Source organism: Sinocyclocheilus rhinocerous, unplaced genomic scaffold, assembly GCF_001515625.1.
Source record: "Sinocyclocheilus rhinocerous isolate Xijiao unplaced genomic scaffold, SAMN03320098_v1.1 scaffold659, whole genome shotgun sequence".
Taxonomy (NCBI): Eukaryota; Metazoa; Chordata; class Actinopteri; order Cypriniformes; family Cyprinidae; genus Sinocyclocheilus; species Sinocyclocheilus rhinocerous.
The window spans coordinates 2,230,783-2,249,170 of record NW_015652995.1 but is presented as its reverse complement, the minus strand read 5'-3'; the positions used below and the strand labels follow the sequence as shown (position 1 = coordinate 2,249,170).

The 18,388-nt window shown below is 35.9% G+C and overlaps 1 protein-coding gene across 1 annotated transcript in view; it reads right to left on the bottom strand.

Annotated features, from left to right (window-relative positions):
• The window catches only part of LOC107715242 (pleckstrin homology domain-containing family A member 7-like), a 100,666-nt gene that overhangs the window by 3,223 nt on the left and 79,055 nt on the right, over positions 1–18,388 (bottom strand). The window contains exons 11-27 of the mRNA XM_016521322.1: positions 17,487–18,018; positions 15,763–15,846; positions 15,403–15,510; positions 13,637–13,690; positions 11,856–11,924; positions 11,695–11,775; positions 11,452–11,601; positions 9,498–9,599; positions 8,340–8,448; positions 8,100–8,263; positions 7,784–7,969; positions 7,205–7,295; positions 6,989–7,074; positions 6,287–6,505; positions 1,809–1,976; positions 671–804; positions 448–590 (exon numbers count right to left, since the gene is read on the bottom strand). Of these exons, the coding sequence (XP_016376808.1) occupies positions 448–590; positions 671–804; positions 1,809–1,976; positions 6,287–6,505; positions 6,989–7,074; positions 7,205–7,295; positions 7,784–7,969; positions 8,100–8,263; positions 8,340–8,448; positions 9,498–9,599; positions 11,452–11,601; positions 11,695–11,775; positions 11,856–11,924; positions 13,637–13,690; positions 15,403–15,510; positions 15,763–15,846; positions 17,487–18,018 (2,480 nt within the window). The remainder of the gene's footprint in view (positions 1–447; positions 591–670; positions 805–1,808; positions 1,977–6,286; positions 6,506–6,988; positions 7,075–7,204; positions 7,296–7,783; positions 7,970–8,099; positions 8,264–8,339; positions 8,449–9,497; positions 9,600–11,451; positions 11,602–11,694; positions 11,776–11,855; positions 11,925–13,636; positions 13,691–15,402; positions 15,511–15,762; positions 15,847–17,486; positions 18,019–18,388) is intronic.

Here is an 18,388-nt window from a genome sequence, read left to right as displayed (position 1 = left end):
AGCTCTTTTAGCGTGCTGAAGCGCACAGGGGAGATGGCCGTCTGCAACACACACAGGGGTAGTGCAGCCTGTTGTGTGCAACCCACTCGACACGGGAAACCACCACCGCTGAAGCGCCGTACCGCCAACACGAAAAGCTCTCAAAGAGACTCGTTCAGTCTTCTTCTCTCAGTAGAGTAGTCAGGAGCAGAACGATGTGATCGCTCGGCTCCTCAGCGAAAAGCTGAATATGTGCTGCATCTGCTGCCTACTTATACGCTGGCTGTGATCAGCGGCAGCTGGATGCAATAATCGCATGCCAATGTGCATTGGCTCGTTTAGTTTACACTCTAAGTAGATTGGTCTCTCTAAGCGAGATCCCAATTCGTCGGTCATCCGACGTGACGTCGGGAGTGACCGACTGAAAGGGAACTATAATATTCCCAGAGATGCTGGATAATGTCTCACCTGTGACCTGCTTCCTCTTGATGGAGGCCTCTGTGGCGAGAGCTCGATGAACACTCATGATTCTCTCCTGCTGCTGCAGCTCTTTATCCAGCTCACTGAAATCTATCTGCTCTGCATCCATGGACTCTGCCATAGACCTCACACTAAAATGACACAACAGGAGACTCAACATCGAAGTACATCATCCATTTACATCTGTTTAGGTCTTATTTTCCCACCATACCTCGACTTAGGCAGTAGGCTTTTTATCTTTGCTATGGTGCGAGAACGAGTCTCCTTCTCTTCCGGACTCAGTTCTTCATCTGACTCCACATCCATGAGTCGCTCTGGGATGGACACCTTCTGTGGTGTAGACAGCTGAAGACAGAGGAATCCCACAATACACTGAGTATATCTCAAATAATACAAACCAGAGATCTGCAACTTAATTGTTATAATTAACTATACCTTAAAAGCCAGCTGTATCATATGTGATTTTATTATTTAAATTGATAAGACCTCCAAGTTATCTTACGTAATCAAAACTTTGCTGAAAATACTGTTATACATAATCTACTACATACCTTTGCTCATCTGATTGATAGTTTGTATTTTTGAGCAACTGATTCAGGTCGTGATACACGTTTTTGTGGTGAACTCTACTGATTTTTATAAAGTAAATGTAAGTTTTATATTTATAATATTTCAAGATGAACAGTTACTGGACAGAAACAACTTAGCTTTATTTAAATATCCATACATTTTTATAATAATTTATTTTTTATTTTTTAGAAAATTCATGTTAAAAAGTTAAGTATCAAATACTTTTGAGGAACATTTATTTGTACATCTTTCAATCATCATTATATTGCATTGCATTATGTTTTGCCCCCCACAATAAAAACTACAGAGCTTTGATCATAACATTTAAATATCATCTTACCAAGATATATAATTGGGAGATATAGAGTTACTGATATTTACATGCATATTTAGTCTGCTATGCTGTTATAGATTTACATTATAAGCCATGAGAATTTCTTCTTACATTTTAGTCACAAATATCAGCAACTACGCCAAATTTCATATTTTTGCTCAGTTTGGGCCTCTGAGTAAAGCTCCATATTGTCCTATATAACACTATATGGGCCATGAAAGCCGCATGTATCAAATATGATACTTGCGCAAACGTTTTTCATATTTTGTCTAAAGATTAAATGAACTGTAATAAAAAAAAATGTAATTAAAAATCTTTTTTTTATATATATATATATATATATATTATTTCATACGTCAGGCTTTACAGGGTTACAACCCAACTGGGAAGGATTGAATCAGGTGATTTTGATTTGTCAGCAAATGTCACTAAAATTTGACTATACCTCTCGAGTAAGATCGAACCCAAAGTCCACAGGCTCCAGATCCAGCTCTAGCTCCTGTGCATTCATTGGCCGGGCCTCAACAGTCAGCCATTCATCTGATCCCAGCCACTGTGATTCGGCAGGTAAGGCCTGTTCTGGTCGCTGCAAATCAATTTTTTCCCATCCCAACTAGTGTGAAGACAACAATATACAGCTTTTATGTAACACACACTCCCAATACCTCTGGAAATGAGCCTTGATCCTGTATATAAAACCTCATATGGGTCAGACACACAATATCTTTGTCAAATCACAAAGATGAATAAAGGAGCTGATATCAATTGTGAACTTAAAAATTGGTGGCAGATCAACTGGTCCAAACAAGCTGTTTGGCATATCTTTAGTTAACATCTTGTGGAAAATCAAATGATAGTAATAAAGTCTTTCTGGCAGTCGTTTTTATGCGATTGTAGTTTCTCCTGCACTTAAAGGAATAGTTCACCCCCCCCCCCCAAAAATGAAATTTTGCTGCAAATTTACTCATCCAAGATGTAGCAATACATCACTTGCTCACCAATGGATCCTTTGCAGTGAATGGGTGCCGTCAGAATGAGAGTCCAAACAGCTGATAAAAACATCACAATAATCCACAAGCAATCAACATGACTCCAGTCCATCAATTAACATCTTGTAAAGCGAAAAGCAACATATTTGTTTAGAACTGTTTTGTAAACAGTGCTTAATCTGCATATTTCTCTCATGATTCAGGCAAGATTATTTTTTCACTGGAGAAAGTAATATTACGGCTATAGGACTCAGAAGCAACAGCTTGAAGTCAAAAATGTCCAAATGCATTTGTTTATTACAAACACGCTGCTTTTCACTTCACAAGACAATAATTGATGGACTGGAGTCGTGCGGATTACTTGTGGATTATTGTGATCTTTTTATCAGCTGTTTGGACTCTGATTCTGACGGCACCCATTCACTGCAGAGGATTCATTGGTGAGTAAGTGTTGTAATAGATGTAAAAGATGTAACAGAAACATACTCATCTACATCTTGGATGGCCTGAGGGTGAGTACATTTTCAGCAAATTTTCCCTTTTTGGATAAACTACTTCTTTACATTTAAGCCTGGTTTTGTTGACAAATTGGTGAAGAGACAGAAAAAGATAAGGGGGAAAAAAGACAATTACATACAAGCATTAGGCAATTGTGTCGCTATTACAAATCACACCCATCACCAAATTACAACATGCTGTAGAATTTTGTAGTTGAACACATCTAACCATGCATAACAGCTTACAATCAATTAAACAACCATGCAAAACCATCCATTCATTTACCCACTCATAGGCATGAATTTAGAGGATACACTCTATAACTCAGTTGTCAGAGATCGACGAGTACAGTCACACTGCAAAGAATAAAAAGTATTTAAAGAACTCTAATTTTATTTGTGCCTTTAGTGCAAACCTCAACATTAGAATATGAAGAAAATAAGAGGTGACTCGAGTTCAGACATTGATGTATTGATGTACACAACAATATCATATTTGTCTTACAGCTAGTCTGCTATCACAGTTTTGTTGTTATTTAATTATGGTTCTTTTTGTCACGCACAACATACAACATCACTGCCTACTGACAAACAGGTTAACAGTGATGAAGGTGCTGGTGTGGTTAAAGACCCCATGAAATGCCTTGACGAGTGCAGTTTTTTTGTCCTGCATTGATGTACTACTCTTCCTAAATTTCAGGTCAGTAAAAATGTTTTATTTATTTTTTTTTAAGAAATTAATACTTTTATTCAGCAAGGACACATTCGGCATGAATTTAGAGGATACACTCTATAACTCAGTTGTCAGAGATCTACGAGTACAGTCACACTGCAAAGAATAAAAAGTATTTAAAGAACTCTAATTTTATTTGTGCCTTTAGTGCAAACCTCAACATTAGAATATGAAGAAAATAAGAGGTGACTCGAGTTCAGACATTGATGTATTGATGTACACAACAATATCATATTTGTCTTACAGCTAGTCTGCTATCACAGTTTTGTTGTTATTTAATTATGGTTCTTTTTGTCACGCACAACATACAACATGCCTGCCTACTGACAAACAGGTTAACAGTGATGAAGGTGCTGGTGTGGTTAAAGACCCCATGAAATGCCTTGACGAGTGCAGTTTTTTTGTCCTGCATTGATGTACTACTCTTCCTAAATTTCAGGTCAATAAAAAATTTTTTTTTTATTTTTTTAAAGAAATTAATACTTTTATTCAGCAAGGACACATTCAATTGATCAAAAGTGACAGTAAAGACATTTATAATGTTACAAACGAGTAATATTTCACAATATTACTGTTTTTACTGTATTTTGATCAAATAAATGCAGTCTTGGTGAGCATTAGAGACTTAATTTTAAAAAATGTAATTAAATCTTGCCATAACTTTAGAATGGAAGTGTATTTCCATTACAACGGGAAGCCGTGGCATATTAAAGAGCTCATCCCTTGTGAATTGATTTTCTTCTTGCTATTGCTAGTCAGGTGGTACAGTACAGTGGTACAGTGGCTTGAGGAACATTCTCACTCTATAAAGAAATTTTTAGTCATTAATATTTTTGGTCTGTTTTCCAGAAGTGAAAGTCTATAAATTGTACATTTGGACTTACAGTCAAATTTAAGAGCACACCAGCATATAGATGGCCTCGAAGCTAACAGACAAACTATTTTAATCCATGGGGTCTTTTTGCCAAAATATCTACAGAGATACAAAGGCATTCATGTGTGGGATTTTAACGGTTTTTTAGACATACGGCTGATAGCAGTTATAACTATCTGATAAAGAATGTTCATAATTTACATCTGAGTGGTGTTAATTGTCCCATGATTCAAAACAATGGGGCAATGGGCAGCGTGACTCTCAGAAAAAGATGTGAGCTGAGTATTGCATGGGTTTCCAATTGAATTAAGTGCTTGATTGGAAATGTGTTTACCAAATGCAATCCTCAACATTGATGTAATCAGTCATTAACTGAGAAGTCAGTGAAAGACTTTAGAGCAAGTGAGCAACGGAAACACCTTTGAGTGCAGCATAAAATTTTTTTTTTTAAAAAGACAGGCGACAAGCAAAGAAAACCCAAATATCAGGCAGCTCCTGCTGATTACTCTGATTGCTGTAGATTGAAAGGTGGCTAAGCGTTTGATTGGGCCAAACACTCTTTTTGAGCCACCGACTCAGCAATAATGCTTGCTAATCAAGACACAATGGTCCTACTCCAATGGTTATTTCCTACCATTAGCAATTAGCAATTAGCAAACAAAGCAACTGCCTAAATGAGTGCAAGCTCTCATGGTCACATTATATGGGCAATAGAGTGCATTCCAAAGTATGGTTCCAAAGTAAAAATCACATTCATTTTCTCCATAGAGGAATTGATTTTTAACAATAACCTATAAACTGTTAAAGATAGACCTACTGTGAGCTACGAGGTTTTAAATCAATCATTAACAGCAGAATTTCTGGTGAAAAACTAAATTTTTCATGATTCTGCAAAGAAATCACCATTCAGAAAATTGTGAGAATCAAATTGTCAAAAGAAAAAATATATATAGATATATACAGTATGTGTGTGTGTCCGAAACGTCTGCAACACTTTTTTGAATCAAATCAAAGTTTGTAATGCTGTAATTCACCTTCAAGATGGTTGGTTTGGTTCATGTCATATAACATGGCTGAACTGTAGAAATATGGGAATCCCTATGGGAAAAATGAATGGTTCTACTTCTGGAACCAAAGCCCCTAAAAACAAAGTGGATGGGCACTGTTGCACTCCATAGTTTCATCTGAAATCATTCTCAGAGTGTTTGAGCTGAAGCAGGATTTTCTGACACTGATGTTCAGGTTAGAATGAAGAGGCACTTCACTGATTTATTCTTCTATAAGAGAGGATGATTAAGAATGATTGCACACAGAAATACCTTCATACCCAGTTAATTACCAACAAGAATTAATTTGTTGTTAATACGAGGCAGCAGGGTCAATAATTCCCACCATATTATGTTCATACAAAATATAGCTTTACAAATTATTTCAGAAAATATATTTAGATTATAATAAATAATTTAGTTAATTAACATTTGAGAAAACAAGCATAAAATAGGATTTTAAATCCATTGTGAGAGATCAGAAAGGCAGTCAGGGATAATGTTATCCTTTTTTCTTCACATTCAAATATATTCACAAGTCTGTGCAGGAGAAGCCAGGAGTCCATTGCAGGACTGTAACCACTCCATGCGTCTGTCCACGTTCTGGCCAATCCCTAAACACACCCCCAGCACGGCCCTGTCCCACCCATGGCTTGTTAATGTAAAGCTGAGCTTTGTTCATGGGGCAAAAAAGTGTGTTAGCATGTTAGCTTTGTGTTTTGTGGCCTTATCGGGGAGGGCCATAGCGAAGGTCCCTGTGTTTATTGGGGAGGGAGTAACGTACTGATCCTGGGTCAGAGCTGGTCGGTCGAGTGGAGGCGCGGGAGCTCACGAGCTGTCGCTCACCCTGACTCAAGTTACGTTTGCGCTCGCGCACTAGAGCTCTCTGGTGCCTTTTCATTCTCTCCAGCTGCTCCTCCACACTCATCCTCCCTCTCTGCGGCAGGTGATCAGGCTGAGACTCTCCCAAACACAGCCGCTCCAAGGCACTCTTTGGTCTCTCCTACATAGCACAGGAAAAAAATTCAGCATTTTACATGTAGAAGCTTATTCTAGCTTTTTATTTTTATTTTTATTTTATTTCCACAATGCACGAGACAACTGTTACAATGTTCTATCCATCCATCCATCCATCCATCCATCCATCTATCTATTTTTATTTTTATTTTTATTTTATTTCCACAATGCACGAGACAACTTATCCATCTATCTATCCATCCATCCATCCATCCATCTATAATGAATTAATATGATAATATGAAATAAATGCTTAATAAAATAATACAAACGAATAAAAATTGCATGTTTTTAATGAATGAATATAATATCAAATCATAAATATTACAGAAAATGACATAATTCGTATATATATATATATTCTACATTATTAAATTAAATTTTGTATTAAATATAATAAATTATGAATATATAAAAAATGAATAAATAATTAAATGAAGTATCAGTTCTACAGTAATCAGGTGCTCACTGTTGTCGATAACGCTGAATCTCCTCTCCTTAGTGAATAGGAAGTCACACCGTGCTGGTTTACTCTGGAAGAGCAGCCTGACAGGCCTAAGTGATCACAAAAATGGTTCATTTTTTCAGGTATACTGGTATTACAACTTGTTAAATGGCATTTTACCCCTATAAGCATCATATGTTTTAAAGATAACCCGAATGATCAAAAGCAGTAATATTTCACCTCTTCTTTGAAGAGTCAAGTAGCCTGGGTCCACTTGATCTGTTCCTGTTCCAGGAAGCTCTGGTTCACTCAGGTAGGACCGCAGTTCCACCTAAAGCCCAAACATTTGATTTCATCCTTATTGCAAAGTAATCACAATGCATATTACTGTCACATGGATGGTGATAAAGTATAAGGTAATTATTTAAAAACTTTTTCCAAAGACATTCCATTATTAAAAAACTACATTTTATTCTTTTTTGTACATGTGAAGTTTAGTAAGACGAATTACTTGAATTAAGCGTTTTTTTTATTATTACTTATATACTATTCGATTTATTTATTCATTCATATTTTGAATTACTTTATATGTTCAATTTTAATTTTCATTTTAGTTTAGGTTTTAGTAATTCAGTTATGTGCTTCTGTCATTTTTTTCTCTCCAGTTTTTTAGTAATTTTATTTCAGTTAGTTTCTATTTTTAAGTTTTTCATCTATATATACTTATAAAATTGAATTTTAATAGTTTTAGTTAACAATAACAACACTGATGACAATAAGCTTTACAATAACAATGACCTTCACGAGTGAGTTTATTACCCTGCAGTCTCCATTCACATAGCTGCTTTCTCTGTCACGTTTCCTCTCATCAGATTGTCGTTTGAGGCCACGGACAGAAGTGTGTCTGATGACCGTTGTTTCTTTAGGTAGGGGCGGGACAACAGGGGGTGTGTCTTCATCATAGTGGAGGGGCAAAGGTGGTCTGGGTGGAGCATCATCCTCTTCCTAAAAACCAAAATTACACACTTAAGTAAACCATTAAGTATTTAATTAGTTGTCTTTAGCTAGGCTCTTTTGTCTAAAGTAACTTACAATACAATAATTTTAGGAATAGCACCAGTCAAGTAACACATACCCATTTTGGCATAGAGTAAGGATGCTGAAAAACCTCATTGTCCAAGGGCAGTGATAACGGACTGGAGGTAAGACTGCGTCGGGGTGACCACACCTCGACTGCGAACGGGGTCATGCACCGAGAAGGCACTGTCGACTCTATCACTGAAGGCACAAGTTTTCTCTCTGGACACAAAAGCAAGAGTTACAAGAGAAGCTCTGAAGTAGGTTTATTAACCCTATCTAACTAGTCCATTCTTACCTGGGTTCTTCACTGAGTCTATGGTGATTTTGAAGGTTTCTTTGGATGAGCTGAGTCCAGTCATCACGTCCTCTATCCTCCAGAGCTCCCTCCTCAACTGATTTTTCTCCTGAGAACAAAAACACACCTTTTCAAAAGTCTTCAAATCGTATTTTTATTCTAGCCAGGATTATTATTACTAAAACTAAAACCATAAAACATTTTCATTACTTGAAATAAAATAAAGGCCTGTTCACACCACAGACGATAACTATAAAGATATAGTTTTTTTTTTTTTTTGCTTTTCTTAATGATTTATTTTAACATAACAAAACAATAAAACAGACAGAACAATGACCACTGATCAATTCCACAAGTGCATACCAACATAAACCAAGCTTTAAAAAAAGAAAAATAAATAATCAAGGTTAATGTTGACCTGCCAAGGTTTTGCAAAAAGGTAAATGAAATCCTAGGACCTATATACTTAGATAAAGATATAGTTTTAAAAATCTATTTAAATGTAAAAGAATAGTGGGGTTCACACCACAACTATAACACTAGTGGCACTTTAAAAAAAAAAAAATCATTGACAGCCCATCGGAATCCACTATGACATAACTGCAGCGCACGTTTATGATAAACAATGTTAGCGTGCGTTGGTATGGATGTTGACAACGTTATCGTTCTTGGTGTGAACCATACACATTAAATGAAATAAAATATAAAAAATATTTATTTTATTTCAGCTAGTTGCCAAGGCAAAATTTCTCATTTTTATGTAGTTTAAGCTTAAGTACTAAAATAAACTGAGCAAAATAAACTAAAACTAACCAAAACCTAAAAAAAATTGAAAAACAAAAACTTTTATGCTGGATGCGATTAATCGCAATTAATCATTGCCCAGCACTAAAAAACTAAACAAAACAAAAAACTAAGAAACAAAACAAAACTACAGAAGAAAATAAAATAAAATACATTTTGAAATAAAAGCTAATTTAAAATATGAACAAAACATAATAGTATTTCAATGATACTAAAATAACACGGATTCTAGCTAAAGGTGACTGCAAATCAAAATGAATACAAATAATAATAAAGCAGCTGATCAAAAAGATGAGAGAAAAACATGATAGCAAACTATAAAAAAGTGTTAAGAAATGGAGAGAAAAAAAAAACCTGAGGTGAAGTGCAGAGATTCATCTGAGTCTGCAGGATGTCCTTCAGCTGTTCCACTGACTGCTCCAACCTGCTGTAGTCCTCCCACGCTCTCTCCATCTCCTGAACAATACAAATATATGAACAAAACCTACTTATTATACATTACATTAAATATTATATCATATTACTTGTGACCCTACATATGACAAGTGGTTTGGAGATGGAGTGGTTATATTATTATAATGTTAAATTACAGAACAAAACTACACACTGAAATTGTTTTTCTAAAATTGTTGCACTTTAAATCTTCATGTCCTGTAATCAACTAATGTATTAATCTGCCTTGGGAAAGCTAGCGTGTCTCCGACATTGTGATAACACTCGTTGCCTTCTCTAGTGCAGCTCAACCCGGTCTCGTCCCATTCGTCGATATTTGTGATATCACAAATCCCGGAAAATATGCTTTGTAGTCCAAACGAGTCATTCGTTGTACTTTTTGAAAAGTGATTTCTGTTAAATAAAATACCTCCTTTTGAAGTGGACTTTGAGCTTTGTAACTTTGCAGATCTTTTTTATGCTCAAACAGCAACATTACAGACTAACTAAAGTTGAAAAAGTGAAAAAGCATAATAGGACCCCTTTAATTTCAGATCAATATGGATTAATGGAGACAGGAAGCACTGTAGGTCTACATCACGTATTATACTCACCGTTGACACTCTAGAAATGTCAGCTCGAATATGCACCAGGTCCTCTTGAAGGAGTCGCTGCTGGTAGGCGATCTTCTCAGCGTGAGCTGGCTGATCCTTGTACTGCTCCATCTGCTGGTGGGACACATCCAGAACAGACTCAAGCTTGTCCTAGAAAGAAAGAACAAAGATATTAACACTGACATACCCATAATAAAAGGATCAAAGCAACAGCCGTGCTTTTCTTCGGAAAATGAATTTAAGGGGGTCTGAATACTTTCCGTACCCACTGTATGTAGGAGCTGAAGCTTTCTGGAAGCACAATGGCAAGATGGTGTCTCACGATCTTCATGCCAACAGAATACAGCTGTGGGACATAAATGCAATGTCTAAAATAAAGGCTCCACAGAAAACGCTGCATGGTCAACTCATAAAAGAAACCCAAGCTCTGGACAACGATGAACTGGACGTTGTGGGGGAGGAACTAACTAAAAAAAGCAAAGCTACAACTTAGCTTAGTTGGTTTCAAAACAGTGCTACCTGTACTTTTTATTTTTGCATTATTTCACACACAGCCTTGCAGCCAAGCAAGAGGAGTCAAACTTGAATGTTTCTTTCTTTCAAATAGTGCTGGGAAGGCCTATTTAAATCATGTGGAAGATTCATTTAAATGAACTGGATCAAAAACAAATTTACAGATGCATATTTAAATCATTTAAATAAGCATTTTAGGTCTTCTTTTTGTAGTGATATGCAGTTATTTTAAGTGATATGTAGTAATTAGTATAATATATTTTTTAGCAATAAAAAGTTTCTGCCACTGTTTTTGTAGATTTAGTTACGCTGCTTTACAAAAGTCAGTACAATTCTTTTTTATGTTTTTGAAATTTATTTGATCAAAATGTAGTAAAAACAGTAATATTGTGAAATATCATTACAATTTATCATTTATTTAAAAATTTACATTTACAATTTAAAACAGAATTTTATATTTAAAGCAGAATTTTCACCAGCCATTACTCTATTTCACATGTTTCAGAAATCATTCTAATATGCTGATTTCTTATTATTATCAATGCTAAAAACAGTTGTGCTCCTTAATATCTTAGATAGATTTTATTTTTATGTTTGATGAATAGAAAGTTCAAAAGAACAGCACTAATTTAAAAGACTAACTAAAGTTGAAAAAGTGAAAAAGCATAATAGGACCCCTTTAATTTCAGATCAATATGGATTAATGGAGACAGGAAGCACTGTAGGTCTACATCACGTATTATACTCACCGTTGACACTCTAGAAATGTCAGCTCGAATATGCACCAGGTCCTCTTGAAGGAGTCGCTGCTGGTAGGCGATCTTCTCAGCGTGAGCTGGCTGATCCTTGTACTGCTCCATCTGCTGGTGGGACACATCCAGAACAGACTCAAGCTTGTCCTAGAAAGAAAGAACAAAGATATTAACACTGACATACCCATAATAAAAGGATCAAAGCAACAGCCGTGCTTTTCTTCGGAAAATGTGCCTCACCTTATCATCCTTAAGTCCACTGAGTCTGAACTCAAGCTCTTGCAGTATTTTGTCTTGTTCACACAATCGACTCAGTGTCACCTGCAGTAGGAAACAGAGCATTATGGACCAGTTCAGACTAGGAAATTGGGTTAGGGCACTGGTTTGTCCTCTATACTCACATCTACATCACTTTCTGCCACCTTCACTGGCTTTGCCGGCCGTCCTTTCAGACTCTCTGTCGCACTCACCTAATAAACAATTCACAGATAAAGCCTCCTCGTCTTAGAGCTCCAGAGACAGAAACACATCTATTTATTCAACACAAGCAAAGCAAGACCAACACTATACAATGGACACTGTATTGAACGTCACAGTGAGAAGCTTTGAGACAGTATTCTTCATTTCTAATGCACATACAGTGGGTACGGAAAGTATTCAGACCCCCTTAAATTTTTCACTCTTTGTTATATTGCAGCCATTTGCTAAAATCATTTAAGTTAATTTTTTTTCCTCATTAATGTACACACAGCACCCTTGATCAAAATGTAGTAAAAACAGTAATATTGTGAAATATCATTACAATTTATCATTTATTTAAAAATTTACATTTACAATTTAAAACAGAATTTTATATTTAAAGCAGAATTTTCACCAGCCATTACTCTATTTCACATGTTTCAGAAATCATTCTAATATGCTGATTTCTTATTATTATCAATGCTAAAAACAGTTGTGCTCCTTAATATCTTAGATAGATTTTATTTTTATGTTTGATGAATAGAAAGTTCAAAAGAACAGCACTAATTTAAAATAGAAATCATTTGCAACATTATAAATGTTTTTTACTGTCACTTTTGATCAATTCAATGCATCCTTACTGAATAAAAGTATTTTTTAAATCTTACTGACCCCAAACTTTTTAGTGGTAGTGTATAGAAATGACAGTGTTTAGTTTTATTATTTGAAATTAAGTTGGATCCTGTTAGCCTAGTTTATATTATTTATTAATATTATATTACTAATTGATTTTGTGCCAGATAACTCTAGCTCTTTTTAAATAAATCATATCTTATAATTATATAATTGAAAACTGCCCCCTTCAATGTAGTTAGCTACTTGTTTTTAGCAGCTTGTAGTGAAGCTAGTAAGTTTTCTAAATAATTGTTTCAAGAGGAATTAAGAATTTAAGAAGTATTTTCCCCAACACCGATACTGGAGGTCGTCGTAAGGGACGTTTCAGAGGAATACTCTACCGCTACAACATTTAGATCACCTGGAAAGATACGCATAAGACCGATTACTAGATATCATATTGATGATCTTATGAGATAAATAGCTTGATAAAGAAAGAAACAGAATGCATTGGAGAATCAGCTGGCTAAATGTGATTCATTCCCTGCACATGCACTGAGCTTGCCTGTCCCATCCAGACCTGCCATCTCATTGACCCAATCACACATACCCACAGCACAACATATCACTCACAAAAGGCAGGGAGGATAGGTGTGCAGGTGCCAGGCTTGTGCCAACACAAAGCTATGTGCACCGTGTAAAGCAATGGGAACGCAGACACTCTGGATGCTGACAGTGCTTACGTTCCAGAGCGGTCTCAAACCCCCCGCAGTGCAGGTTTGTAACACACTGTGAACCATGAGGATCAATGGCTCTAAACTTTTCATCTGTGGCAAATGGAGATAGACAGTTACAGTCAAAGGAGGACCAGCCTTATATGCCCTTCGACTGGATCATTACTATTACCATTACCATTCTAAGACTATGTAATTCCTGATTATGCCACAAAGTTAGCATACTAAATATAAACAATTTCTGGAAAAAAAAAAAAGCTAATTCTTGATTCCTCGCCTCAAGTGAGGTTTCTGTGCTGTGTTAGTGTGTTAATACAGAAGGTTTAAGAAGAAAGTAAGACAGGAATAGAGAGACAGAAATGGAGAGGTCCCACCTTCAGATCTAAATATTCCAGGTCCTTCTTCAAGTGCATGTATGTGTCATCAGCCTGTAAGTAGCAGGGAAAATATTTCAATTGACACTCTTCTACTCTTTAATTAACACTAATCAGTTGTTTCATTTATCCACCACACACTTTAGGCTAACACTGCACTAGCATTAAAGCAATAGCTGGCTATGCTTTGGGACATACTACACATCTCACACTCATTTCTGTTGAACACTGTTCGCATTTACATGCAAGTGACAGCTTATGCACACTACCGCTCAAAAGACTGGGGTTGGTAAGATTTTTCTAATGTTTTTAAAAGATGTCTCTTATGCCCATCAAGGCTTCATTTATTTGATCAAAAATATGTTAAAAACAGTAATATTGTGAAACATTGTTTGAATTTAAAATAACTTTTTCTATTTCAATATATTTGAAAATGTAAATTATTCCTGTGATGGAAAAGCTGAATTTTCAGCATCATTACTCCAGTCTTTAGTGTCACATGATCCTTCAGAAATCATTTTAATATGCTGATTATGTGATTGAGTGATTATTTTTTAGAAAGCTATAACATTATAAATGTCTTTACACTCACTTTTGATCAATATATTTCTTCATATGTCGCCCTGACCCTATACCTTTTGAACAGTAGTGTACATTTACTTGAGAAGCAATGTCTTGTAAGCTAGTAAGAGAATACGCTTTATATTTCATAGAACATATTTTTAAATAAGTTTACTTTTTACCCCTTTGGCAGCAAATAGTGTTTGTTTTAAGCATAAACCTAAAAATAGGTTTTAACCTTTAACCTAAGCATAAAGCAAAAAAAAAAAAAGTCTTAATTAATATAATATGTAATTTTGCTTCTCAAGTAAATTTATGTTTGTTTAGGGATGTTTTTTTTTTTTACAGGAAAACAAAACAAAAGTATAGATTAAGAAAATGATTTTTCTGAGTGTGTTACATTGACATTGTAACAAAAGAATATTTGGTAATATTTTACAATAAGGTTTCATTTGTTAACATTAGTTAACCACATTAGATAACATGAACTAACAATTAACAATACTTCTAAAGCATTTATTAATGTTAATCTCAACATTTACTAATGATCATCACATGTTGTATCTGTTAATGCATTGTGAACTAACATGACCATTTTTATGAACTAACATTTCCAAAGGTTAATAAATGCTGTAAAAATGTATTGCTCATTGTTAGTTCATGTTAGCTAATGCATTAAAAAATGAGATCTTATTGTAAAGTGTTACTGAATATTTGTTTAACTTTACCACAGTCCTTGATGCCAAAGCATTTAGTACAAAGCAAAGTAATTACGCTTAGAGCAATATACTTCTGCACACATATTATTACTACCAATAACAAAGCATGTTTATTATGACGTTACTGCAGAAATTATCTACGCATATCCTGCAACCAGATCAAACCAGAACTTCAGATAAGGTTTCCACAGACTCCAGCGTACACCTACTACTTCATGCATGCAAACAATTTTGATCTTTGCAGTTCTGATGTTTGGAGCAACAGCAAAACATACTCATGTAGTATGCATAATGACCAGTTACATATAATTCATGCCGACGGTGGGACATCTAGATACAGCCCCTAAGCATGACATGCCATGCTACAATACAAAGAAGCATCGTGTAACAAAGTCAAGGGAGCTACAGAGAGCCAGGCGGGGTAAATAACAGCAGCAGAGGCACGCTAGTAATGAGAGGTGCTAGCTGGGCAGGCCGAGCCCTGACCTTCACCCGAGACAACTGCTGGAGGTGGGCCAGCGCATTGTTGCGCACACCTGCCATCATGGCCTGGTGTCTCCGTAACTGGATGAGGAGAAGGGTGAGCTCCTCCGGCTGGACCATAGGTTGTGAGGGTACAATCAGGGCAGAGAGAGAGTTATGTGATCAGGTTATTTACACAAGTGCCCATTAGAGCCATGAAAAGAAGAGGACTGGGTCCACCAGCAGAGGTTTTTGGGTGTCATTTTATGCCACTTTGCTGATACCTTACAGACTGCTTTAACAGCAGCACAAAAGAGACAAAGTAAACCTTAAAATCCAAAACTATTTGTAATCGCTAAATATTTTTTCCAGAAAGAAACTTACCGTTTTTCCATGCAGGCTGGGTGCACTGACTGTATGTGTGATATAGCTGGATGGAGGCATTGAGCGTCTCTCTATTGTGGCCGACTGCAGAATGATAAAATAAAAAGAAAAGAAAAGAGATGAATGCATTTAAATATACTTGATCAAAAAACAGACATAGCGACTTAAGACTGGTTTTGTGGTCCAGGGTCACATATGTCTTTCAGTATGTGTTTGTCAACATGTAACACTATAATAATACTATCTGCATTTATTTATTCAAAAAATACAGTAAAAATCGTCATATATTATTAGAATTTAAAATAACTGTTTTCTATTTTAATATATTTTAAAATGTAATTTATTCCTGTGGTGGCAAAGCTGAATTTTCAGCAGCCATTACTCCAGTCTGATCCTTCAGAAATCATTCCATTATGCTGATTTGGTGCTCAAAAAACTTTTTTATTATTATCGATGATGAAAAATTACTTCTGGGGAAACCATGATACATTTTTTCATGATTCTTTGATGAATAGAAAGTTCAAAATAACAGAATTGATTTGAAATAGAAACCTTTTGTAACATTATAAATGTCTTTACTGTCACGTTTGATCAACTTAATCCATCCTTGCTGAATGAAAGTATAAATATGTTTAAACAAAAAAATCTTCCTGAACCCAGACTTGTAAACGTTAGTGTACATAAAAGTAAAAATGACAGTACACACCAAAATATACTTTTAATAATTTAAAACCTTTGAAATATAACATATTTGGATTTATTAATCATCATGGATTCAGTCAAGTTTTAAGTCATCATTTGGATTAGACATGTCTGCCTGCTAACTTGAGATGGTTAAAAGGTTTTTAAAGGACACACACAGGAACTTTAAGTGAAGAAAATGAAGTATATAAAAATCATCCCACTCAAGCACTTTCTGAGTCTGGCACTTGTTCCATTACAGAGACACCACTGATAATTCATGCTGAATTACAACTCTGTTGTAGACAGATGGACTAATGCTGCCAGTTTGAAAACATTGAAGGCTGGTGTTATTTGATCAAGAGTTTCTGAGCAGTATTAACATCCATCATGATGTCTCTAAATGCATGCTTCTTTCAGACTCGACCACTTCTCTTTTTAAAGGAGAGTTTTAAATCTTACTGCCAGACATTTTGCTCCTTGAAAATGCTTAGAAGCTTAGGCCAGGTTCATATAATGCATAATGACATTAAAAACACTACTTTTTATTTTATTTTATTTTTTTACATTAAATACTAATTTTAATCAACAGGATGCATTAAATATTAAATATTTTTTCCACACAAAATTAATCAACACAACTATTTTAAGCATTGATATAAATAAGAAATGTTTCTTAAGCACCAAATCAGCTTATTAGAATGATTTCTGAAGGATCATGTGACACTGAGTGGCTGCTGAAAATTCAGCTTTGCCATCACATGAATAAATTATATTTGAATATGTATTAAAATAAAAAAATATATATATTTAAATTGTAATAATTAGCTATATTACTGATCTTACTGTATGTTTGAAAATCAAATACAGCCTTGGTGAGCATTAGATACTTTTTAAAAAAATATATAAAATCTTACTGACCCCAAACTTTTGAATGGTAACCTCAAAATCTTTCATAATCCCACAGACTTTCTTGTAAATACTACTACTGTGGATTGTGATGTTATGGATAAGCAGGGTGGTTGTTCATGTCACCTACTGACCTTATAGGAGCGTAGACGGTGAGGAGAGTTTGACGGTGGCACCTCCACGGTGGGCCTGTCCTTCAGGGGTTTGACTGTAACGCGTTCTGCAGGAGTGTGGGCTCTGCGTGGAGACAGCAGTCTGGGCCCAGGCGGCCCGGGTGGAGGGATGTCTGCCAGGGTTGGAGGCACAGAAATAGAGCGAGCAATGTCAGAGTTGACTCTGGTGGAGGATACGGCTGTGGAGTAGTCTGGAGCCGGAGTGTACACGGGGGCGGTGGGGCTGCCGTGGCGATATTGCTGTCGCTGTTGCCATTCGAAGAGCTGCCACACAGTGTTGTCATGCGTCGCGGGTCGCTGGGTGTGGCTGTGGGTCATCTGGAAGTGATTAAGCCGGTCATGGGAATATTTGTATTCACTGGGCAACTGATGGGGAGCAGTTGTTGGGCTTTGCCGTGCGGTCTTTGGTAAAGACTGGTACTTGTCTATTGTGCCGTACTTCGGATGAATGGGAGGGGTCCGACGTGGGAGTGTGCCATCAGTAGAAACAAACCTGTGATAACCAAATTATTTATGATTTTTAACATATATAATTGTATTATTTGGTCAAAATATGTGGATATTCAGGGTCACTAAAGTCTATTCCAAAATTAAAATTAAAAGAATAAAAATTAAAACGCCAATCTAAAGGATCAAACGCTGGGTATGGCATTTGAGGTAATTTGTGAATTAGCATAGACTTATAGTCTAAATAAAATAATTTGCAGCTGTTACTATTATTACACTTGTAATACAAAACTTTGTATTATGCTTGTTATAGAGTGTGTGACGTCACGTGCACTACAGCCGGTGGCGCGGTTGTCACGGTGACCGTCACAGCCCAACTGTGCAATGATGCAGTTTCCTGGGGGGTTTGGCAAAAG